The 27,342-nt window shown below is 36.4% G+C and overlaps 1 protein-coding gene across 2 annotated transcripts in view; it reads left to right on the top strand.

Annotated features, from left to right (window-relative positions):
- Window positions 1-27,342, top strand: part of LOC149527872 (Pentatricopeptide repeat (PPR) superfamily protein) — a 188,843-nt gene that overhangs the window by 154,873 nt on the left and 6,628 nt on the right. For both annotated transcript variants that reach the window (XM_089812047.1, XM_089812048.1), the window contains one exon: window positions 15,394-15,606. In XM_089812047.1, coding sequence (XP_089668173.1) covers window positions 15,394-15,606 — 213 coding nt within the window. The remainder of the gene's footprint in view (window positions 1-15,393; window positions 15,607-27,342) is intronic.

Below are 27,342 nucleotides of genomic sequence, written 5' to 3'. Positions count from 1 at the left end.
AACCACTTAGCTCTGGATTGATAGTTTGGGTGTAGTTGGCATAAGGAGGAGTTAAAAACAGGTGTTTGCGCACGGCTAGACACAACCATTCTTCTCTGCCGTGAACAGCCAGGAAGCACGTATATAGAGTTTCTTCAAACTGCCGACCCAGTATAGGTCATCGTGGAACAGTTTCGGGCTTGCAAGAGTGACTAAGGAAGTAGTAAAAGGAGGATAATAAGGGTGCGAAGTTTACAGGAATCGTCGTGTGGATGGACCAATGACGTCGCGAGGGGTATTGCTAGTCGCATACGGGAGTTTGGGTGTAGTCGGCATAAGGAGGAGGAGTTAAAAACATGTGTTTCACTCAATACAAATGTCGTAGACAGACTTGCATCGCATAAGGAACTCACGGGTTACATAGTGGCGAAAAACCATTCTTTTCTGAGCACATGCAGACGGTGGCAAAAGGAGAGATAGTCCATTAATATGATAGACAACTGTGCATTAATTCATTGTGTGCTTATTGCCAGTTAGGATTAAATAAAATAAAATAAATAAATTAGGCACTGGGTTGGAGATTTAGAAGGCAAGATTTGTCTGCGTAAACTTTCCAGCAATCACCAAGAGGAGTGTTCAACTCAGAGGGTCAAGACGTCATCTACAACAAGCTCTGGGACTAAGATGGGGAGTTCAAACACAAGAATTTAAATGGGCAAACCAGGGATGGGACTGTAGCAACTTTCCTTCTGGGGTTACTGTTGTATAGGCAGGCAGTACTTTTCTCTCATATTGTGATCTCTGTTATTTTGGCTGTGATTCTGCTCCTTGTCTGTTATGGTAGACTGTATGGAATCAGACTCAACTCAGAGCCAGCAGATCAACACTTACCAGAGGAGGTTGTGTGACAGAATTGCAAAACTTGAATCCGACAATGTTCAGTTGAGAGAATAGATTTCCTCCCTTAGTATTACCATTTCCGAACTTAAGGGTGCCACCACCTCTAATACGGCCCGGTTTCAATGTTTCTCAGATACTTTTGCTAAGGAGACAGCAAGTTTGCAAGTTAATATCAGTTCTATCATCACACAATTGGAGGATCTTGATGCCATTAAAGAACAACAATCCATCATAGCAGCTAAACACTCCTCTCTTATTTCTAATACGGAATAGAAAGTCAAGACATGGGCCTCTCTTTGTAGTAACACAACTTCTCAACCTCTGGCCAATATTGATAAAATGGTGCAAGATAAGATTGAGGATGAGCGTGTGAGGCGGGTCTGTGAGCTCAATCTATGGGTTCATGGACTCCCCTCTACCCATGATCCTCTCGCAATGGGACACTCTTTCCTCTGTGATTAACTTGGTCCTACCGAGATTACGTTGGATAGGTGCTGGTTTGGACAGGGGGAGGGCCTTTTTATCAGATTCTTTTCACTTGCAGATAGGCTTCAGGCTCTCCGTGCTAAGAGGAAGTTGTTTCCCTTCCTTCGAAGATCTTCTTGGATGAAGATCTCACGAAGTCCCAGGTTGCAGAGCTCAAACATTTTCATGATATTGTTGCTAAAGCTAGGCAGGATGGTAAATGGGCTGTTATCAGAAATTTGAGAGCTGTTATTAGAGATTCCCCACCAAGTGGTTGGGAAAAGAGGCAGGCCCCCAAGGCCAAATGACGGTCCCACCAGCAGTCGGACAAGAGGGAGGCCCCCACTTGCTCGCTTCTTGTTAACTGTTGGAATGGTAATGGATCTTTATGGTCCTTACCTGGTCTTCTTCTTGATGTTGTGGGTTCTGTCGATATTCTTGTTATATTAGAGACTCACGAGAGTCCTGTGCGTCCTCTGCCAGGTGTCACAGGTTTCCAGTGGTTATCCGTTTTTAGGGAGGAGGTTCGTGTTTCGGGTGGTGTGCAGGGTTCAGGGGGTGTGGCCTGTTTGATTAAGGATGATATTTTCAGTAGCACTTCTATCGTACACTCAGATTTGTTTGCCAGATTTATGTGGGTCCATATTGATCGTAAGTGTTATCATCAGAGGGATATCTATTTGGCTGCTTGCTACTTTCCACCGGCTGTATCTCACTATGCTATTCATGGTATCGATGACAGTGATCCTTTTATTGATCTTTGCGAGACTATCTCTCAGTTTACTGCTTTAGGGGACATTATTATTCTTGGGGATTTCAATGCGAGAACCAAAGCACTACAGACTCCACTTTATGATCGTCGCTCTGACCCCATGTGCTCCACCGAGATTGATCCTACTTCTTTAGGGCTTCATAAACTTTCTGAGGATGCTCTTGGGTTGTTATCCGTGTATGGTAGATATCTGTTGCGGTTTTGTGAGTCTTTTGGTTTGGTGATCCTGAATGGCCTCTCTTGCTTCCCTGGTTCTGAGATCTTCACTTGTTGGCCTCCTGGTGGTGGTGCTAGTGTCGTGGATTATGTTCTTGCCTATTCTTCCATCTCGTATTTTCGTAGTTTCACCATCTTGCGCCTTCCTCTTGCGGATCACTCTCTCCTTAGTATTCATTGTAGCCTCTGCCCTTTTTTTGCGCCCTCACTTATGTCACCTCATCATTCTTCTATTACTGCTCACTTGCCCATTCGCTTCCATTTCATTGATGGTGAATGTGAGCTCTTCTCCGCTCATCTTTCCAAACTCCTCAGCCCTTCGGGGTTCTCTGACTCGTTCGAGGCCACCCCCATGTTTGACTTACTCGCATCGGCTATTCTTAAGTTTGCCACCCTTTCCATCCTCACCGCCCTCCCTTGCTCCTTCGCAGCAAGCGTCGTACTACTTGCCCCATGAACCAGTGGTTTGATTCAGAATGCAAATCCTTTCATCGTGCTATGCGCTCTACTTTTGAGGTTCACTCCACTGACTTTGCTAGTATTCGCTCGTCTTATCTCCGCTTGCTTCGGAGTAAGAAGCGTAACTTCACTGCCTCAAAGTGTAAGTTGGCAATCCCCAGCTCTTTTGGCGTACTCTTTTCCCCTGTCATCCCCCTCCACCTTCCACCGGTGACTTTCACTCCCTTGCGTTGCATACCATGGCTCTTTATGATATTCCTAGGCAGCTTTCCATTCACCTCCCCTCGCCTCCTTTCGTTCGCCTTTTCACCCCTTCCCACATTTTTGAGGCTATCAGATCCATGAAATGTAGTAGAGCTGCTGATGAGGAAGGTTTTCAGGCTGAGCTTTTCAAGTTCGGTGCCTTAGTTCTGGGTCCCTATCTGTCTATTCTTTTTAATAGAGTGATTCACACTGGGTTTCCGGCTTCCTGGGCTAGGCACTTGATTCATCCCATTCACAAGACTGGGCTTGTCTCTGATCCGGGGAACTACAGAACCATCATGATTGGGCACACTTTTGCCAAATTGTATGCTACTGCTCTTAATACTATGCTATCAGCGGAGCTCGACAGGAATGGTTGTAGGGCTAGAGGACAGGCGGGCTTTCGAACGGATTATCAGACTATGGACCACATCTTCACTCTACGGGCTATTATTGAGGAGGCCAGACACAAATCGGAAAAGGTATACTGTTGCTTTGTTGATTTTCGCAAAGCTTTTGATTCTGTTCTTAGGGTGGCTCTGTTTGAGAGACTTAGGGAGATCGGTATTTCCGAGATGCTACGTATTGTTATTATGAGATTATATGAGACTGTGGTCGGCAGATTTCGGACCCCTGTTGGCTTCTCAGATCCGATCCATTGTACTATTGGGGTTAAGCAAGGTTGTCCTGTCTCTCCTACTTTATTTGGGTTATATATTGATGAGTTGGAGGACTTCCTCTTGGAGTCTTCGCTCCCGGGTGATGGTTGTTATCTTCATCAGGTTCTGATCTCGATCCTTCTCTTTGCGGATGATATTGTTCTCCTTGCTTCCTCTCCTGACAGGTTACGAAGACTTCTTGATAGATTGGCTTTATTTTGTGATCAGAGACAGTTGGTGGTTAACTTGGGTAAGACTCGGATCATGGTCTATAATTGTTTAAAGACCTCTCATCTTCACTTCACATTTCAGGCCCAGGAGATTGAGATTACTTCATCCTATTTGTATCTAGGTGTTATGTTTTCTGGACCGTGTTTTAGCATGAGACCTGCTATTCAGCCCAGAGTGAATAAGAGCATGGATTCTCTTGCTTTGCTTGAGAAATAGTGCTTCAAACATCACTTTCAAGATACCTCGTCTAAGTTATCTCTCCTAGATTCTCTTGTTCGACCGACTGTTCTTTATGGTTCTGTGGTTTGGGGTCCTCTCCTTAGCTCTGATTGGGCCTCGATTGAGCGGGTCCAAACTTTGTTCTTGCGGCGCATTATCAGATGTCATAGATCTACTACTCATGGTATCATTCTTGCTGAGTTCGGGGCTCATCCTTTCAGACTTGCGGCCATTTTTGACTTAGTTTGGTTTCTTCATCGCCTTCGTGGGTTTGCTGATATGGTTGGAGACAGTGATCGTTACTCCTATTTAGCTTTTTGGTCTTCGGTTTCCATTGCAACTGCTGAGTCTGGTGCTCATGCGCGGTGTTGGTATGCACAAGTCTCTTCTTTGCTGAGTTCGATTGGGATTGATATTGATTGTCTCCCCCCTTTTCAGTTTTCTTTGGATGCCCCTGCTCACCTTCTCCCTTCTCGGCAGGAGTTGAATGAGCATGTTCGTCTTGATATTTATAGATGTTACATTACTGCTACCTGGGTTAACCCTCCTGGTGGTTTACGCTCACGGATGTCGTTTTATGCGACACACTTTTTGGAGATCTCAGATGGGATTATTGCCCGACCTAGCTATCTTTCATGGCATTGGTCTCATGCCTTGCGGATCTCCTTAGGTTCTTTCAGAGTTGGTTCCCACCGTCTTCAGGTTCAGTTGGATCATCGTATTGACAGGGAGGAGCGGACTTGTTTGTTCTGTTCTTTAGGGGAGGTGGAGGATGAGGCTCACTTTCTTTTTCAATGCCCTATTTATTATGAGATCAGAGGGAGTTTCTTTTGTTTGTTCAAAGAGTGCTTCTCTCTCTATGATTTCTTCAGCTATTATGATCAGAGATGCCTTGCACTGTATTTGCGTGAGGCCACTATGCTTTGGGATAACATGATTCAGATTCTACTTCCACACCGGCACTTATCTACTCAGCTCATTACTGCCTTTTTTACACCTTTATCCCCCTTGTGTGGTGTGAAAAGGCCCTCTAGCTCTATTCGGCCTAGTGATCTTTCTAGATGCGTCAGACCCCGTTTTGCGTATAGGCACCAGCGACACTCTTTTGGGACAGGTCGAAGACAGTGTAGTACCTCTACGCATCGACACGTGTATCATTCTGTGACTGATTTCTTCTCACCCAAGAAAGACTCCTAGTGCTTTCTGTTGCTTGTATTTGTTTGATGTTGTTGCTTTTCTTCGGACACCTTTGTGTTCTCCTGCTGGCTTCAGCCCTGCTTTGTTGTAATCTTTCAGTCCCATAGACCTCTTTTTGGTCTTTTGTTGGACATTAATATCATTATCTTATCTTATCTTATCTTATCTTCTCATTATCAAAGGAATTAGTTGATTGATAAATAGTGTCAATGTCGATGGGATCAGCTGGACTAATGACTTTCTACTTTCAAAGTCATCGAATCCTTATTACTTTTTCATAGTACGAAGATCTTGTTAGTTTGTAATGAACATCCTACTTGAAAAATGTTATATAAGTAGCTTGCAACTCCCTTCACCTATTGAAGATGTTTAATGTTTAAAATATCATTTATCACGATACAAGGCTTCCAATTCATCGGACAATGGTCATTAATAGCAATTGGATATAAAGAATTCACTAGAAGATATATCGAGTGCAATAAATATCTAAACTAAATCAATTTTTGTTTTGTAATGTTAAAGACCTTTATTCAAACTCTGTAATAATAATTTTCTGCACTAAATTATAGAATGTATTTCATTGGAACTCTACTTGGTTCACACTTGGTCTGCCTGGGTCTGCCCTGGTTCTACCTAGGTTTGGCCTAGAGGAACCAGGTTGTCTCGATTAGATCCCAAGTGGAACTAGGACCAGAACCAAGGATCAATTCGAAATTTGCTTGGTTCGAAGGGCTGGGGAGAGAATTGGGTAACTAAGACTTTATTGTAATTTAGTTGATAAGATTGTCTCTTATCTTAGCTATAGTTTCTTTTTAGAAACTTGCTTATTTGTAAATATTGTAAACTTTTTCATTGAGCATCTTTGCTCATTGTTAATACATCAAATAATTTACCACTTGCATAATATCACGTACAAATTCCTCTGCTTCTAACTTGTCATAGACCTTGCAAATAGTTGGTATGAGTGTCATATGGTACTACTTCAGATTTGTTGGCTTGCTCTTTGCTCCAATTTGCCTTACATTCTTTGAAGGAATGAATTGCTCCAACAATAGTTTGTAAGTATCTTTTTGTAATTTTGAGGTTAGGTTTTTTATAAAGCACTTTGCTTATATGAGAAAAAATAATTTTCTTTTACTTTAATGTACCCGTTTCTAACTCGTGCAATACTTTTTATTCACATTTATTTAATCTCCCTTGTAATGTTTTCTAACTTAAATCTATTTTCAATTGAAAATGTGCTTCTCCATATTTTTTCCAACCTTTGTCCTTTTCACTTTCAATTTTTTGACCTTAAATGTTTTACAAAAATTAATACCTTTTGATTTTTCACTATTCGACTAGTTGGACTTACCTCCCTACTTTCTTGCATTTTGTCTGTTTCCCTTTGAATCCTCTACTTCTTATCTACTTTTCACAACTTAGTGATGATTCTTCCGTTTATGTTTCTTGATCTTGTCCACTTTATAATCCTTCATGATGGCTTTTTTCTTTTTCTATGGTTTTCCATTTTCCTTGTCAACCTTTTGTATTGTTCCCCTTGATTTGATATTAGTTAGACCACCATTGACAAGTTCTTCACGGTGTCTTGTAACACTTATTTTCAGAACATGTTTCAATGTATTCAAGACCAAATATTTTATCAATGAGTGGTGTTGATCCAATACCCTTGTAAATGTTGTGTATGTATTGGTCATCGTACTAGTGATAACAAACTACTTCTCCATTGATTGTTGGAGGTTTAGTGGGGGTTTTTGATGGCTTTCTACAATGAATTGAAAGTAGGCAAGGTTGGGGACTCTCTTCCCTTGCCTATGTATTTTTGGATGATATGCTCGTCATATCCATCTCTCCTTGCAACAAACAAATCATTTGTTTACAGAACCATTTTCAAGCATGGTTTGAGGGTAGCTCCATACTCCTCCAATTTGATTTCCTCTTCTAACTTTTCTTCCTTAACTTCTTGTTTTTGGACTTGCTCTTATTTGTGCTTCCTTTTTGCTTCATCTATGTCATATGTGACATACCCTTTACATCTCCCCTCATATAGGACCTTCCATTTCCAATTGTTGTTCATCCCTATTGATTTAATCATTTAATTCAAATCTAATCTTATGGTAGGGTGTCTTTATTTTCTCTTCAGAAAGCACAAGCCCCTTCCCACATATACACATATTAAATCACAACAGATGTTACTCATTCAAATAACTCTTTCAACCAAAGCATTTTGTGTTTACGCTCTCTCAAAACCCTAGCCATCAGGGTTTTATGCATTCACTCAGATTATTATTTTTGATAGTCAATTGAGCTTTCAAAAAGTAATTGAATTATTGTCTATATCCTTTCTGCTTCATCTGTGTCATATGTGACATACCCTCCATGTCTCCCCTTATATGGAGCCCTGCATTTCTAATAGCCGTTCATATGGACCCACAATGCGGGCATGTCAAATAGTGCATTAGTAAGATTTTTGTGCACTCTTGCGAGTGCAATGTGCGACTGCAATGTCATCCCCATTCTTCCTTGCCAACCTTTCCTTTAGCATCGTCATTGGCTTGACGTAGTCTAGTTTTGGTCTATATAACTCTTTGGTTATTTCAGAGTCTTCTTCAAGCTCTTCACTTCATCCAATTGTCTAATCTCCACGAGTCATATACTTTAACATGTTTACTACCACAATGGACCTTTCCCTCTCTTTCTAAATTTTAAACTTCAATACATTTACAGGATCTTAGATGGGGTCGTCATCAAGAGTTGATAGTTTAATTGCACCATTCAAGCCAACTTACCTTACTTTATATGACCCTACCGAACAACTCTAAAGTTCCTGGGTCAGAGTTTGTTATGACTGTTGTATTTTAGCACCATTTTCCTAGTCAGAAGTTCATCCATCGAAGATGTTTGTCATGGAAGAACTTTCGTTGTCATTGGGTCAACTCTGTCAACCACTATACCATCATCCTCTGTTTGTCCACCTTTGTAAGATTATAAAAGGCATTTGTACAAGCTCTCCCCATCACCCAAACGGTTCTCCACAATAATGCTTAGGCTTGATACGGTGTACTCCACTGGCACCTTTGCTTCCCATCTGTACATCAACTAGAACAAGGTATGTTCCATTATCACCTTGTACATGGTGTAGTATGCCCACATTACGACTGAAAGCTCTCTTCTCAACTCTCTTGTTCCACATTATATGACTTGTATATGATTGATACTAACACCCTATTTGTAGCCTTACTTGTCCATTGGTTCGAGGATAGTACGAGCACAAAAAAAAAAAGAAATTTCTTAAACTCCATTTTCTTTGTTCGAATGACATAATTCACAAAGTGTACCTCTAGGTTACTTGTGATTTGAATGGGGATGCCAAACCAAGTCACAATTCATTCATAGAGAAATCATATTTTGCTAATTGTAATTTTGTCTAGTAGTGCCCTTGTCCCCACCCACTTTGTAAGATATTTTGTGGCCACTACGATGTACCAATACTAATGCTTACCTCTCACTCTCAATGGCCTGACAAAGTCAAGACCCTATCTCTTGAATAGCTCTTGCAATTATGAAGGGAATAGGGACACAAAATCTCTTCTCATTGGCATAACACCACTCTAGCATGTGTTACATTCAAGTATCCACTCTCTGATGTCTATGTGTAGGGTTGACCACCATAGTCTTGCTAGTAGCACTTTCCATGTTGTGGCATTTGGTCTCATGTGGCCTCCAACTAAATCCTTAATCCCCTTTTGAATTACACATCTTCATAGGACCTAATTTGACCCCATCTTATAAACCCACTGATGAGTTGAAAGGTATTATTCTTCAAGTCCAACTTCTTTCGTTCACTTGGCTGCATGTCCCTTGGAAATATGGATAGTAGTGTGGCAACATTGTTATTTGGAACAGGTGGGTATCAGGGAAATCTGCATTTTCCCATTTTAAAGGCTCTCTAGACTTGATCCTTAATAGTTGGTCTTCTATGACATGGCTCTTTCTAGGTCATACCACAATGGTGAAGGTGAAGTCTTGCAATAGGAGTGAACACCTACTTATCCTCCCTTAGATGAATGGTTTTGTCACTAGGTACAACAATGCATGGTGGTCTACATAAAAGGTGAAAGGTGTTGCCAATAGTCTAAAACTTCTGCTCAAAGTATACCATGACTAGTGCCTGCCTCTGCGTTGTTCTATACTTTTGTTTTCCCTTGGAGAGTAGGTAGTTGGCAAAAAAGATAGGGTGCTCTAGCTCTTCTACGCTTTCTTGTTTCAAGTGACACTAATGGTGTAATTAGAAGCATCCATGTGTATGCGAAACTCCTTGCCTCAATTTGGGTACACTAGGATAAGTACACTTACCAATTCGGATTTAAGTTCCCTGAATGCCTCCTCTTGCTTTGCTCCCACATGAATAATTCACCCTTCCTTGTCAGTCTATCAAATGGATATGAAATCTATGCGAAGCTCTTAATGATCCTCTAGCAATAGCCTACTTGTCAGATAAAGGATTTCACTCATCACATCTCGACTCTAGGTTCTCCATCTTAATAATGACCCCTACCATCTGAGGGCTTGTCTTGAATTCGTCCTTACAATGTGACCAAGCAATTTTCCTTGAGGTACCATGAACCAATATTTCTTCGGGTTGAGAGCCAACAATGCCCATTGACACCTCTCCATACATTCCCTCAATGCAGTGAGGTGAGTCTCTTGTCCACCATAAATAGACTAGTCATCCTGAAAAACCTTGAAGTTTCCCATTGACATCTTGTGAAAGATGTGCAATATTATCCTTTGGAAGGTGGTTTGGCAATTGCATAAATCATAATTTTCCAAATCACGCATGTATATAGATATATGTATTTTGTTAAGCACGACGTTGGACATAATGATAGCGTGATGACATCATTTTGAAAATAACACACGCACACACACATATATTTATAGATATTTTTTTTAATAGACTTTTCGAAGGAGCTCTTTAATATTTCAAATTTGTAACAAATACACTTGTGCTATTTCTTTCTTTTTGATTCAATGAACCAAAAAGCCAATGATCTTGTTTATAACTGCTATCTTGAGCCGCGGCTTCAATTTAAGCTTTCTCTCTTGCTTAGACATATATTGGACTGCATTCCCTTTTTTTGAGCTTAACATTCATATAGCTCCCTCTCCTCTTCGTATTCTTACTCTTTCCTTTCGGCTCCCGATATTGAATGTGAAACCGAGCTTTCTGTTTCAGACGGGGACTTTGTATCAAGCATTCGTCTTGGCTATTTAAATCATTAAGAGCCGGCCAGTCAGGACTACCCGCATTCATTTCATCATTGATCAGGTTATGTGGATACTTCTATGTTCTTATCTGATATATGTATCCAAAATCTAGGTGCAAATTGGTTTTAAGTATGCCAATGTTATTCCTCAAAGCATGTTTGTGATACAAAAAGATGAATAATGATCAGTTCATTCAATCAAGCTTAACATGTATATTGACTTGTTCGAATCAGAAACATAATGGATATGCAATGTGTGTATTCTTATTCTTGATCAGCTTGTCCTTTATTTCTGATAATACAATCTTCTAATTTTACAAGAGAAAAGTCCTTGAGTCTCAAGTACGGCTTAATGCCAAAAATAAATTATCACCTTTACATCAGCTGAGTTTCAGCAAATGAATTGTTAATGGAAGGATTTCATTAATAAACACACACCAAGGACTCACCTTGGTTGGATGGTCAAGAAAGAGGGTGAAGAGGTAAAGGAAGTTTTGCAAAAACAATGAACATGAATCAAATTTGTCATGATAACTTAATCACTCAAACTTAAAGAACTTTCCAATAAGTTCATGTTTGCCCAATATGTACCTTGTTGCCAAGTCGAGTGGTGGAATTAAGAACCAGAATGCTCAATTGCTGGACAAGGTGTTCCATGTATATTCCGGGTAGGGAGGGCCTTTCTTGAATGAGATTTGTGGGGATATTTTGAGGGTCAACGGTTGGGAGGTTAAGCCCCTGACAATGTTTCCCCTCTCCACAATATGTTAGGATATGCACTAGACAAAGATAAGTTATGCATTCAAACATTTGTTGGTAACAGGTATTTTACTTTTATGATATCCATATATGTAGAAGATATGAGATTGATTTATATCATTGATTAAATTATTTCCTTTAATGAAAGTAGCTTTTCTCGTCAATGTAATTGGTAACCAATTAGATCGGTTGATCTTCCAACTGAACATGGAATATATCTATATCTAATGGATTGTTATTTCAGTCTTTCATTTATATGAATAATGAATATGAGCATATTGTATAACCATATGTTATTGCTATAGTTAGCAATAGGAAGAAAAGGAATGATACAGTGGTATCTAATGCTCTAAATGATACAATGGTATTTGATGCCCTAAATGATACAGTAGAGATTGACACCCTAAAGGATACAGTGGTATTTGATGCCCTAAATGATACAGTGGTATTTGATGCCCTAGATGATATAGTGGTATTTGATGGTATTTGTCATTACGATTAAGTAGTATAGCTATTTGTTCCTTAAGCAGTATTTATGGATTAACTTGGTTTTTGTAGAAGCATCCCTAGACGGTTTTCGGTTTTGAATTCTACAGTATGTAGATTTTAAATTCCTTGTTAAATTCATTGATGGTGTCTTCAATTGTTATGAATTTTTTTGCTTAATTGATTGTAACCATTAATCTCATTCACATGAACGTATCTATTATAACTATCTTCCTATGAATATGAACTGTTAACTGTATTTCCTTGATATAATATGATGTTAGTTAAGACTTGGGATAAATGGTGGTTACACCTCATTTATGTATTCTCTCCTCGGAGTCTTCAGCTAAGGTGCACATATATTATGTTGTTCTCTAAGGAACAAATTCCCGATATAGTGTAAATCAGTTTAAAAAAATTCAGAATCCTTGATCTAGAGATTTTGTACTTCTCCATCACGTATTGACTGTACGGGCAGGCTGGTAGTATGGTACTGACTGTAGATTTAGAGTCTTTGCTGGAAGTAGAGTGTGCTACTGTTTAATTGCCCGATTGACGAGACCTTCACTTACTTTGTCATCTTGGAGTGGTAGACTTTTGGCAACCTCTTGCAACTCACTCCACGTACATCCTCTTCCCTCCCCCAACTATGACTTTGGCTCACACTACGATGCCTACTTCTCATTAGACTCTCTAAATTTTTGACAATTTCTCCTAATTGTCATCTCCTCTCACTTTGTTGTCTTAGACAAAGAAATCTCCTTACTGCTCCTTCTCGAGTATAACTAGAATGAAAAACCTTATATGGTCATAGGGGCATTAATTGTGTAGGGTATAGTATCAGCCAAAATCCACCTCTTCTTCCTCTTTAGCAGTCCTTTCTTGGTATCTTGCAGTATTTGCTACCAACGTTGCACTCAATGCCTTTCCTCATGCTGGTCTTGCAATCAATAAGATTCAGCACCAATAACCTTGGAATTCTCCCAAGAAGATTGAAGATTGCACAACTATGAGTTCGTCATGTACCGTGCCATCAAGGACTGCACGCTCCAGAGCTTCCCTCTACATGTACTAATCAACCAAAACTTCCCACAAATATACCAAGACTTGTGTCAACCAAAATCCTCTGGTGTTTCTTCCTCGTCACTTACCATTTCTAGCACTTGTTTAAATAGTTGGCCCATTTCTTTCTAATATTGCCTAGTGCCATTGGGTTAGATCTCCAAGTTTGAACAGGCAATGAAGCCAAACTGTTTACTCCCTATAGTGAATGCTTTAACTTACAGAGAACAAAAATATACTAATGAACATATTCAACAGAAAAATATAACTTTATTATCAACATGTAATCTGTACAAGTCCTAGGTTTCCAATGCAAGCCAGGATTATATAGCACTCTGTGGTTGGTTAAGAGTGCCATTTATTAACTAACAACTACTCAAGAACTACAATCCATTACATTGCCAGTTATTAAACAAAATATTATTTATTCTTAGCGGTGAAATTTCAGCCAACAATCTCTCACTCATTGACCTTAACTCTCATGACAACAATAACATTAGCAATAACAATTATAGTAAGCATATAACATCCACACGAAAAGAACATAACTTTATGTGGAAACCCTTATGGTAGAAAACCACAAAGAAGAGCTTCTTGGTCTAATGTCCAAATCTAATTAAACAAAATGATAAATAGATCTTGCAATTAGACACCAATTCTCATGGACAGCTTTTTAGGCACCAACCTGCTGGAGACACTAATCCCCACAATTGAGCACCAACTTAGAAAGTGACAATTTCTTCATCCAAGATGCAACAACCTCTTCTCTTTCTGAAATTAGTTCGTCAATGGTGATGAACATTTAACTATGTTCCAATAATTTGGTTACTGGACTGATTTCAACTTTTACTTAATATCCAGTACTACAATCTTATTCACAAGCATTTACTTGCATCAGAAATCAATCTGCTCTAATTTGTGCTAAAATGATAAAGCATTATATTTGCATGCACACACTCTTCACAATCCTAACTTGCATAAATATATCTCCTTTGTGTACTCATTTTTTAGCACCAAAATCAAATGCAATAACTCTTTAGTCAGCCATCATTTTCAAAAAATTATAACCATTACTAGGTCTGCAAACACATTATTCATTTTTTCCCTTAAAGAACTTTGAACTCTGTAATGCCAAGTTGGCCCATCAAGGGTCAGGGTTCTCCTTTCCTCATACCAAAGAATGATGAGTGGAGAGAAACACAGGGTCAACCATTGGTGATTAATTGCCTTAGCCAAAAGATGCAGATTTAACCTCGTCCATCAAGGATTGGGGGTTGAAAGTTCTTCATACCTCACTTCATTAAACATCAAACACATTAGAACACATGTCTGATTGTTTACAATTGATGGAGGCAAGAGGCTTAGCAAACATATGATTTAGGGATCGAGGATAGTGATCCCTCATACTACATTCCAAACTTAGTTACAAGGGTCAAGTAATAGGTCCAAATGTTGATGAGGCGAAAGCATTTTGGGTGTCAATACATCATGCCAATTTCTAGGCTGAAACTTTGTAACCAGTAAGCAGGCAATCTGAATGGTGAAGCCCAGTTGCCTCCTATTTTGTATATTGAGACCAATAAAATTGAGGGTTGGTGGTTGGTGGACTCCCTCATCTCACCTGCTAGCAAACACATTGCCAATAGAACATATAACTCTGTGATGGCCAAAATACGATTTACTCTTTCAGTTTAACTATTTGTTCAACTTTTGACTAGAAATTCTTTGACAATAATGACCATATTTCCATCAATATATTCTCGTAATTAGGCTTTTAACAATCAAAGACAAAATCAACTCTCATCAATGAAAACATGAAATGACAAACTTCAACAATGACAACAATTCCAATAATCAAGCATCAATACATCAACATTCAACAATGTTTGACAGCAATGGCAATACTTTTCAAAGATTCCCTTTGTAAGGAATGCTCGAATTTTATCTTGCAAGTGCAATATTTTTAAGGATAATCATGAATCGGAATAAAATCTACTCATTTACATCAAATTTCATGAGATTTTATCTTTGAAATGCTTTGTATAAGGTTTATGGATAGATTTTTACTTGTACAAATTCCATTCTACAAATCATCCAAGCTTAGAAGAATTTCAATTTTTTTGGACATGCATAACTGTTCATTCTTTTTACAATTGAGAAAGAGCTGTGATTTGTCGCTGCTCTTACATTTGTCTTATTCCTTGTGGAATGTAGCTTTTCTAATAATTTTAATATGCCATTATGGTTTCAAGTTCTTCTTTTACTCTCCTCCTTTTGATGGCCTTTGTTCCTCTAATAAGATTATTTAAATTCTGCTGGACTTCTGAGATGATAATTTTCTACAATTTTCCCCCATTGAAATAATTGAAAATATTTTAACGGTGAAAAGCATGATGTGCTTTGTCAAGCATATTACGAATCATTCTAGATTTGGCTTCTCTATTATAGCTTTTCGATTGACATGTTTCAACTTTAGGTTGCCAAATGGATGTTGAGCAAGGGTCAAGGAATGACAATGGGCACTTATGATACAATGATACTTGCATTTGATATGGAAGGAAGGGTCGATGACGCTCAAGCACTATGGGACATAATTTCCTCAAAGCATTCAAGATCTATGTCCAAGATGATGATTTCGAGAATGATATCCATGTATGAGAAGCACAACATGCCAGGAATGCTTTTGGAGGTAAAATGCTGGGTCTCAAATTTACTTAGTAGAAGATGTGTGTAATAGAGGAAAAGGTAGCACTTTTGAATTAAAAATGAAGCTAATCAAGTTCCTTTTCTCAACCTGCTAAATAAATGTATTTTTTGGTGCTATTCTTTTTGTTTCAAACTGTTCACTTAATTCATGTTATTTAGTTACAAGATCATGTGAAAAACATTTGTTAAAATGGTAATGTTGATTAGAATATACTTATGCTCCACGAGGATGTGGCCCCTACCAAATTTCTCCTACACTTGTCTTGGGGATGGGAATTTCCTGTCCCCAAATTCGTTTTCTTTTTAAGAAAAGGGGGACGTTCTGGAAACAACACTTTGAGAGCAGCATGGTGTAGAGGAGACGGCTAGAAGCCTGCAGGACTTTGAGAAGTTCCCTACTTATCCTGGGAACTTCTGGCCATCCCCTATGGCTCAAGCCATTTTTGGACTGTTAGTGTTAAAAAATAAGACATTTTTAAATTTGAAAAAGAGGTTGGCTGGTCCTGAAAGACACCCAAACCACTTTTAACAATACCAAAACCTAATTTGAGCATAAAAAACCTAAAAGATGAAAAATAAACTCATTTTCACATTTGGAAAAGAGAAGAACAACAAAAGGAGCAGCAGCTAGTCAATGAGTGAACAATAGTTGAAAGAGGAGGTTATAGCATCAAATTTACTTGATTTAGACTCTTAAATATACCATCTTCTGATTATGGACAGCTATACATTGTTGTGAACTTCTATGTATAAAGTTTAGTAGTTTAGTTATAGTATTTGGTATTCACATTTTATTATTGTAATGGATAACTGATTATGGAGTTGCACTTCGATGCTATTGTTTACTTCTTAGTATTTTAGTTTTAAGAGCACAGGATTATAATGTTTGGGGGGGGGTGTTGTTGAATCAATAATTACAACTTTGTTGATTTAAAACTTTTTATCACAATTACTTTAATAACTTTAAATTATGAAATCAATAATTATGCATTTGTACACAATGACATAGATTTACGTGGAAATCCAATGAGGGAGAAAACCACGACAAATAATTGCTTGATACTCAAAGTCAATCTTTTACAATGATTTGCATGCTTCGACTTTCTAGAGGCTCTGACCCGTGTTTAAGAGCACTGACTCACTGGAAGCTCTAATTCCCACACTTCACAGGCACCGACCTACTGGAAGCACCAACCCCACTTCTGTCTTCATGAGTACCAACCCACTGCACAAAAACTTCTGCTCCACCCTGGCAATGTTGTTTACTCAACTGATAATAAATACCCTTCATACATAATTCTTCTTCTTATATTTGCATATACATCTCATTTAAATCTGCATATTTATATCTTTTATATCTGCTCCCAATTTGTATGATGTTACTTGTAATTACACAATATACCTTTTTATCTCATGCTACACACGACTTTATGCCTTCATACTTTTAACTCATATATATACTTCTATCTCTGCTTCAGCAATCTGCTCTACATGCTGTCTTTTCAGATATATCTTTCTTATTTCGCTTCAGCACAATTCATTTAATATTAGCTCTGCTCTTTACTATATTCTTTTCACATTATTCACTAACTTCCAACACTCTCCACATCGCTTCTTATTTATATTTGACAATGTAAAAGAGACTTTTCAAAGTCAAGTCATATCTTCTCCTTTTCAAATGATGTTTATAATCGCAACCATTCCCTTTAGAATTAACAACTGATTCTAATTAATATTTTAATTATCTGCTCTTATAAATCACTTTAGATAGTATCACTGATGTTCATCGTGACTTTTCAAACTCATTCAAAGCTGCTTCCGATTCCTTCTCTTCTTGTGCGATATTTGTTATCTTTTGCTTATATTTGATGTGGAATATTATATTGCTGGAGACGTTAAGGCATAAACATTCCTTAACGTCTTCAAATAATTCTACTATTTCTTTTAATTGACGACACTTTGGTGGTTTGCACTGTATTTGACATATAGACCAGTTACGTCTTGCTAGTCATAAATCGATCTATAATCTCTGCGTTTATTTTATGGTTCATACCATACAAGTGTCAAGTCATAAACAAGACTCCACCGTGGCTTTAGTTGCCATCGCTTCTTGCCGTAAATCTCCAATATAGTTCGTTGAATATCACTGTGACCAATAGTTTGGCATTGATTATCATAAAACTATCGATCCTCCTATTTTTTTGAAGTTTGACTGCCATCTCATCATCCTCACACTATTTCCACCGCTTCTTTGACTATGGATGTTCTTTGCGTTCCTCTGTTCAATAAACTCTTTACACCAAATCGTATCTGATCTTGCACTCTTTTTTTCTTGCTGCATTCATAGGTCTTGTATAAGAAATGACACATGTATTTTGTTATAGATACTTCTGAATTGAACAATTCTGACCGCCTTAACTATTCAACATATCTCTTTAATTTTATCGGTCCTTCCAAAAATGTTAACGCTGAAAAATTCATCACTTTGTCCTGTCACGTGGGTGATTAATTTATTCTTCTTCTTTTCTTTGTGTTTTTCATTCTGAATTTCAACACCTTTAATAGAAAGTATACTCAAATATTTCCATCGCTGTATTCATTTTTTAAAACCAACGGCATCTGTACATCTTCGTGTCAATCCTTTTGGCTTCTGTTAGCTTATGTGTAGTTTCTTCTACGCGGCTCCCATATTTGGCAAACTTATCGCTCCATATATTCTGACGGATTATGTAGAGGATTATCGAGTTCATTCATTGTTTTACCAATGCCCTCGTACTTGGTTCCCCCGTAACATCTATTCTTATGTCATATTTGCTTTGTATGCATTCTGTCGGCATTCATAATGAAAATGTGAGGATATCATGGCATCTGCACATTGTTGGCTGACACGAATCTCCAATGTAACTTGTTTCTTATCAGGTTATATTACTTCTGTTGTTCCATTCCACACTGTCACTAATAGTCACTGCTTATATATTAAATGATTAACTCATGAAATTCATTGCCGTAAACTCTTCATTTGTCCTTTGTGTGAACTGTTATCTCCCGTGCTTGATTAAATGCCTTCATAACTTGTCTATGTTATTCATGTTACATATTTTTAACTGAGCTTATCAATCTTAGTGAATGGTTCTGGCTCGGTAGAATATAACCATAGACGAAGTAAGTGTTTTACTTCATATATGTAACATTCAATATACTGGTGTCATATATAAATATCAAACTGTATGTTTTCATTGTCTTCAGCATGCTAAAGTTTTCTATGCATCTCATGTTAATGACTTTAAATCTTTAATAATTTTTGCCACTATATAATTATCTTTAATATGCAGAGTTCACATATCTTTGACTTCAACCAATCATTCTCATTATATCTTTCAGATTTAGTAGTCCTGATATCACTCTACATCAATCATGATATTCTATTTTGTATCTTTGACATTGATAATGGTTACTTTGACAATCTTGATCTAGTTTGTGAATTCCTTTGACATCAATAACAATTCTAACATCATAGTTATATTAGAAAATCATTTGTTTACATTTCAATATTTTTTGTCATTTTATGCATGAAACTTGGAGTCTTTGGGCATTTTTCTATATGCATGCCATATATTTACAATGAAAGTATTTGAATTTTGTCAATTTGCTACGTATTGAGCTTTTAAAATGTCTAGGGTGAATGGTTTATCAATTGTTATGATATGCATATTTGATCTCTCTCTCTCTCGATATATATATATATATATATATATATATATATATATATATATATATATATATATATATATATATATATATAAAGTCTTGTTTTTTAACAGCCATCCCCTGACATCTTGTCCCCTAAGTTTTGGCTTTTATTCGCACTTTTATTTGTATTGTAAACAAGTCCCTATTCCTCTAAAATGTTCCCATCCCAAAAATTGTGTGGAACATAAGAGTGTAATGTGTTTGAATGATATTTAATGCAAGATGCTTCCTTTCTAGAGCTTACCTGAAGTTATTCTGGGTTATGATAAGATGAACTTGTGCCGAGATAATTATTGAGGTGCCCTTATTTTATGTTTATTTTCTTATTAAGCTGATAGGCTTATTAGTATGAGACTTGCCGCCAGATTGTTATGACAATCCGGCATTGTCAGACGCCATTAAAAAACCCAATTTGTTGCACTTGTCAAAAGAAACAGACGGAAACCTTTTTTGTGATGGTTGTCAGAAACAGTAGTAAAAAGGAGAAACCACAATCAAAATTGACATTAATGGAAGAGTGGTTATCCAACATGCAATTGGCCTTTATCTCTACTGATTTGTATTTTTAAAAAAAAAATATTAGTTATGATTTGTAATTTTCTTTTAGATTAGTACAGTAAAGTGGGCAACATTCTAGACAATTACAAATGCATGCAAAAATGGAGAATATCAAATGTATGGAAAAACAAGTCTTGAATTACTAGAAACACATTTTTAAAGAAAGCATTTTGTGAAGGCCATAGCTTGAAGAAGATTGTGAAATAATATTTTTTTCACATTAAGTGTCTGGAGTAGAATGTCATTGTAGGAAGAAGATGGAGAAAGGGTTTGTTAGCCACTATAAAGGAGAATTGATAGGCTCTGAGAAGATCGTGATTAGTAAAGTGAATAGTAAAGAAGGGTTTGTTGCTATGTTTTCTAACCCATCATTGTCCTGTTAAGAGATCATTACTAGCTATGGAAGAGAAGTTGTAGAGAAAACATAAAATTGATTAAGCTGTCAAAGTTGTAGGCTAGATAACTTTGTTGGTGGAACACTTAGCAACATGAATATGCATTTTTAGCACAATTTAAAAGCATTTAAAATTTCATATAAATGAAGCTATATAAAAAGGTAAAAAATTATGCACAACATAACTATACGTTTTATCTTCAATCATTGTTTATTCTCTCAAAATTTTAAAACTCTTTTCAAATGTCAAAAGTTTAATAACATGATTGTCAAAGGACTTTCACAGTTCATAATTAAGTACGACTCTTTACAATAAAGAAAAAAAGAGAGGACTCCATTCAAATTCAAGTCTGTTAAAATGATCTAATTCATTTAGATTTTAAGATAGTTCAAATATTCTATTCATAGATTGTACTATAAGATACAATCTATTAAAAAAAATTGTTTCTCTTCATAAATATGGAAAATACCCATAATAAAGAAAATAACTTTTTATTAATTTTTTATAATTAATTTTTAAATAATAAATAATTTTATTAAAAAAAATTCATATATATCAATGATTACTCTTTATAAATATAGATTTATAAAGAAATGGTTTTTTTATACAATGTATTCTTGAAATATTTAATGTAAAATTATATTTTAATAATTAGTAATATATTTGATAATGCACATAAAAAAAAAACAAATTATACACTTTCCATTAGTTTTTATTAATGTTATCTCTTCTTACATCTTATTTATTTGACAAGGAGTTATTTTTTAAAAAGTTTTTAACGATTCGTTTGCTATTTGATATGACATATTAGAGTGCTTCTCTCCTATTTCCAATACAAAAAAGATTACTTCCATTACTATTCAAGATTATAAATATATTTTTCAATTATATTATGTAATAACTATTTTATTATTAATTTTAGATATCTTCATTCCATTCCTATTGATTGCATGTGATCTCAAAACTTGAGATTGAGAATTCTTCCAACTACTACATTTTATAGGAGCCCAACATGATTGAGGGCTTCTTATGACACATACAGACATACAAGTAACCGTGGATGGAAATAAAGAATTTTAGTTTTATGCACTTGTTCACTACTAATGAGGGGGTAAAGCTATATAATTAAAAAATGCTAAAATCATTGAATTTCCTAATCATTATAAGTACAATTGTCAATTCCATGAGCAAAAATAAAGAAAAAAGAGGGGTAGAGGGACACAAATATTGATAGTGATAAAAATAGATAACTAAACAGAGAGAGAGAGAGAGAGAGAGAGAGAGAGAGAGAGAGAGAGAGAGAGAGAGAGAGAGAGAGAGAGATTGGATATATAGATGGATCATAATCAAATATTGAAGCGGATGAAAATTATAAAGGGCGAGACAAAGAGGAGAGGAATGAAAGGGGAGAAATCAAGAGAGAATATGAGGGAGATAAAGCGATAGAATGATATCAAAGAGATATATAGGAGTGAACGGTAAGGATGTGTAAGATAAAGTAGAAATAGGGAGGGATAAATGAGTGTTTATGGTTGTGAATAAAAGAAATAAAGATGAGGGTATGAAAGTAGGCAAGAAAAACATATGAATAGCTATTAAAGAACATCATAAAAAATATACAAGACTATCAGCTTAACCCTTGCACCCTTCAAAGGTGCAAGCGCTAGTTGTATATGTGTACCCTCTTTTGTTTTTCCCGTTGTTTAAAAGCTTGGACTTAATTAAGCTTTGGTTAACATTATGTTGTGAAATTGCCTCATAACCATAGTTTAAAAACATGCACAAAAATACAAACTCACAAGAAACTTGCCAAAACTGATTCTCATTTGATAATCCATAATAATTGTTTGTGGCTAGAAAGGTACGAAAATTCTTTAGTTTCCACTATTTTTTTCTCGCAACCTTCACTCTTTCAACTTGTTGACAACATTCAGTGTATTTGCAAGTGATTTCAATAAATGATTGGTGATCTTGGATTGATTTCGCAAATGATTAAGTTTAATGGCAGTAATTGTGTTGCATGTAACCTAACGATATACTATCTTGTGTTTAATATTTTTTAGTTTTTTATGATTATTTGTTTTTCCCTCATTCTAAGGTTTCTCTATTTTTTTCTATAATCTATTATTTAGATACCTAGTGGGATTTATATTTTATAATCTTCAAATTTATACTTATTCTTGGAAGCATGGAACTATAGTGTCATCTTGCATAGAACCATGGAAGATATGTTTTGTTTTTGTGGTATTGTGGGCTTGATGTTATATAAGGGGTTATGACGAGCAACAAAATGAGTGGTGACAAATATAGTGATAAGAGAGCTTCTTATGCACTTGAAGTGTCATATTGCTTTTGTGGGCCATTAGGGTGTGCTTTGGTACTCTTGTAACCATTGTGATGGCATGTGGCATGATAGTGGGCATGGGACATTATGATGTTTGAGGTTTATGACCATATAACTATTGAAAGTGATACTAAGAAGTAATAATAATAACTATGATAGGAAGACTAATTAGTTCTCTAAATTAAGATTTATCCTAATCCATGTTTTTAAGATTATTAAGTAAATGTCTTCTTTTTATGTTTAGGAAATTTGTTAAGTCACCATGCTCACAGAAATCATCTTTAATTCCTTTGCCATATTTGGTCATTGGCTCTTGTTAAAATATCACACAGTAATATTTTTTATGCAATGTGTTTGAATATATTTTGGGCACTCTTGTATATGAAACATGTAATTATGCATCAATAGTATTACATACTATACTTATATTTTCTATATAATTGTTTGAATATCTTTTGGGCATGCTAAAGTTGGTAATCTTGTATTTGCAACATATAACTATGTTTATTGGAATAAATAAGTGATATGAAAATTGGTATCCTTAACAAATTTAGCATGGCTTTAATGACTCCTCACTCTAAAGAGATCAAAGTCCCCCAAAACTACAACAAATGGCGTTGTTCCATTTCTCATAGTGTCAGGTGCCACATTTGCTCAATGTTCCTTAGTTTTGGCTACACATTTATGTGTTTTTGCCCCCTCATCCCTTTGCATCAATACCATCCAAAACTACAACAAATGGCGTTGTTCCATTTCTCATAGTGTCAGGTGCCACATTTGCTCAATGTTCCTTAGTTTTGGCTACACATTTCTGTGTTTTTGCCCCCTCATCCCTTTGCATCAATACCATTCATAGATTCCTCTGCTCCACTTATCATATGATCTACATTTTAATATAATTCTTTCATGCACTTAAAGTATCTTTCTCTATCTTAATTTTGACAAAATTGGGAAAAGTAACATTGTGAACATAGAAGTTATAGTGATGGCCCTGGATGGTGTTTCTCCACCTAAGGATTCTTCCTCTATGAATGTTGTTACTATCCCTTCTAATACTGGAACAAAAGTAGTGCTTGCTAACCTTGTTAATAGAAGCCCTATTGATGTGACTATTGTTGTTGTCTCAACTTCTCCTCCTATTCTTAAGATGCTTGTCGTCCTTGTCATTGTTGGAGGTGTTGTTTCTTCTGCTAGTGTTGGTTCTTCATCTATCCTTGCCTTGGAAGAGCTTGTTGTCTCTACAAATGTTGGTTTTGTTAGTTCTATGGACTCATTGGCTTGGCAAGCTAAGGTTGCCAAGGTTGAAGAAGGATGAATCATGGTCAAAGAGAAACACTTAAAGAGTTCCTCACCTTCTTTTGACATGACCCTGGGATCCCAAGAAGGGATCAAAGGGGAAATCTTAATTTATGTTGTTTTTTCTTTATTGGGCAGTTCGTTGATTGGTTGTCATTTAGTTCTTGACTACTAATTGTGTTCCTGTGGGTGAAGTGTGTTGCTTGGCTCCCCTTTCTTTGTCTATATCCCATTTTTTCTTTGTTCTATTTCTCCTTGTGGATCTCATTATGTATCTTTCGGTCTATGTTTCAAGTCCCTATGCTAAAAGCCTACTTTGTATTGGGTTCTAGGATCCCTCCAAATCCCACTTTCGCATAACCAAAAACATAGAAGTTATAGTGGCAATTGGCTCAAAATTAATTTCAATAGTCTTTGTATGGTTCAACAATTATGTATGAGAAACTCTTGTGGGGCACTTTTCATTTTAGAAATTGTGTGAAACATGTTTGCTTTGCATCCAGCAAGGTAATGTCTTCTGTTTACATCTATTCTTATTATATATTCTCTTTGTTTCTCCCTTGCCTTATTAAAGGTGCATGATTTGTCAGAAAGATTAAACCTCTCTCTTGTCCTATTAAATGGGTGTGCTTTGCAAGGAATGTTAAAATCCACTTACTTTGCTAACTTATGGAGAAAACTGGTCGAGCATATTGACTTTGCTTGTTTGACCTCTTTCCATGCACATAAATGCAACACAAATTTGGTCCAATATTAGCCTCAATCAATACCTACAATCATAGTCTCTACCCATTTTTAATAAGAGATTTTCCTATTTTATTTTATTTTCCTTTTCCTTTTTAATTCCTATAATCCTAAGGATTAAACTCTCTTTTGTCCTAGGTGTTCTTTGCAAGAAAGATTAAAATCCACTCACTTTGCTAAGGTATGGAGAAAAATGATTGGATACATTGACTTTGTTCGTTTGACCTCTCTTTTCATGCCCATAAATGCAACAATATTTTTGTCCAATTTTATCCTCGATCAATATCATCACTAATAATCTCTACCTAATTTTTATACTTGAGGATTTCTTATTTTATTTTATTTTTCTTTCCTTTTCTTTTTCAATACCTAAATATTAAGGATTAATGCGTGGGGGTCATTTTTACAGGAAACACATACAAAGTATAACAATAATGAAAATTGTGTGAAAACCCAAGCAACGATTAGAAGGGTATGAAAGAAACAACCTAGGTCCAAATCATAAGAAAAGATTCTATCAACTATTTTTACTATGTTGTTGAGAACGACATGAAATATTTTCTTAGGGGTCCCTTTTGCTTGATTGCACTCCAGTCCAAAAAATGGCATCAATGTCATCCTTATATTTCGAGAACAAGGAAATTGAAAGTATCCAATTAATTTAATCTATCAACACCCATTTCTTAATTTGAGGGAAACTTGAGGGATAGAGAGGGATTATTGCTCACTTTAAAAGGATAAGGAATGCGACTATGAGCAATAATTGGTTTGATAATCTTCCACCAAAGATTGGGAGGCAATGTTTTCTTGTTATGTTTAGAAGATATATGTATAAGAGAGCTATAGAAAGGCATGCCCTGATAAGATTAAAAGTTATTACATTTTTTACCAAAATTATTTGTATTCCTTATATTTTGTGGTGACATCATCACATTTTTCACAAGAGACTTGAAAACCTTCCTAATCGTCAAGAAAGACACAGGAGTAGCCAACATGCCTCGAGATACATCTTTCAAATCACCTTCATAGTTTTCTACCCCAATGCTCTATTGGAGAGGAACTAGGAGAGGAACAATCCAAACCATTAGAATATTGAGGAGTTTGTCGGATAGCATATGACATTGAGAAAAGTCGAAGAAACACTTGGCATAAATAAGTTTCAATTTTCATAAAACCTAGATAATCATACAAAGGGACTACTGAGGATTTTTGTATGTTTTTACTTTTGGTGTGGGTTTCCTATGGGTTAGCCTAGGTTTCTTGCGCACCCTATGGATCATTTATTTGAACCATGAACCTTAGGTTAGATTGTTACTTGAACTAATATCTAAACCCTAGTTTTGTGATTTGACTCTTGTCTTCAAAGAAGTCATCCACATAACTTTAAATTTTAACTTTGAATGATAGAAGATTTTGGACAAGGTCTTCATTCAAGGGGCAATAAAAAACAATGTGGGGGATTTAAAATGTGCAAAAGGGAGGACAATATATTGCATAAAAAAGGGAGAGGATGCAATTTTTTTGAAAATAAGGGGCTCTTTGATATGTAATGATCGCATGTGATATGCTTTGGGTTCAACAAGTGAAGCCCTTGTGCTTTCTAAGAAAATTAGTTTCATGAGAAGTGCTTGTTATTTGTGCTCCACAATAACTTGACCCCTCACCCATAACCATCCACCCTTAAATCTATCCATTTTGGGAACAAGGGTGTATTTACGATGCTAGTACACTAGGGACCATCATGTTGCTATTACCTATAGATGGGGAATCTTCTAAGGACTTCTCTAATGTCCTTGTGACTTGTAGATCTAATGGAAATGTATGGATGTCTTGAGGACTATCAGTTGACTTGTTAATGTTTCTAAAATGCACTAGGAACTACTAGCTATTTCAATCCCACCAATGATGCATTTTTAAATGCACACTAGACAGTGTCATGCACCATCCCTGTAACTTGCCATAATACTTTGTGGAACATGGGCTTCTATTGTTGCTCTATGAAAAGAAAGCCATTTGAGACACTTTGATGTACTTGGGATGCTTGAGGAACCTTGGGCATCTCATATAGAGGGTTGCCCTTGGAAACAACACCTAAATTTACATCCATATATATATGTGTGTGTGTGTGTGTGTGTGTGTGTGTTTGTGTACACACACATGTATATATGTATATGTATGTGAACACACATGTATATATATATGTGTGTGTGTGTGTGTGTGTTTTTATATATATTTTAAATATGTGGAATTGTAATTTTCCCCTCTTCAAGTTTTAAAATGTGTCGATTTTTTGGACATACTAGAGCTCTGAAGGGTTGGTCATTCAGTGGGTGAAATATGAATGCTTGTATGGTTGTCTATATTCGGTGCTACACTTGAGATAATTCTAGGGTGTTTGCAAGAAGTTGAGTCCCACTTTAGGGCAAAAAGTGGAAGTGTTTTCCCTATTAAATTGAAATTTCCTACATCAATTGATGTCAACATCTGAGACACTTAGAGATTGAATCTCAAAAAACTTCACTAGGGGAGAGAACCGAATACTTGAGCGCGGTCCATGGTTGTGATGGGAGTTGTTCATTTGATACCCACACTTAATGATTTAATAGCCCTATTTATTATCTTAATGCCCAAC

The sequence above is a fragment of the Cupressus sempervirens genome, unplaced genomic scaffold (genome assembly GCF_028749045.1).
Source record: "Cupressus sempervirens isolate cs-2001-9-10 unplaced genomic scaffold, ASM2874904v1 CseChr00s100001_01, whole genome shotgun sequence".
NCBI lineage: Eukaryota > Viridiplantae > Streptophyta > Pinopsida > Cupressales > Cupressaceae > Cupressus > Cupressus sempervirens.
This window is presented reverse-complemented; position numbering and strand designations above follow the sequence as displayed.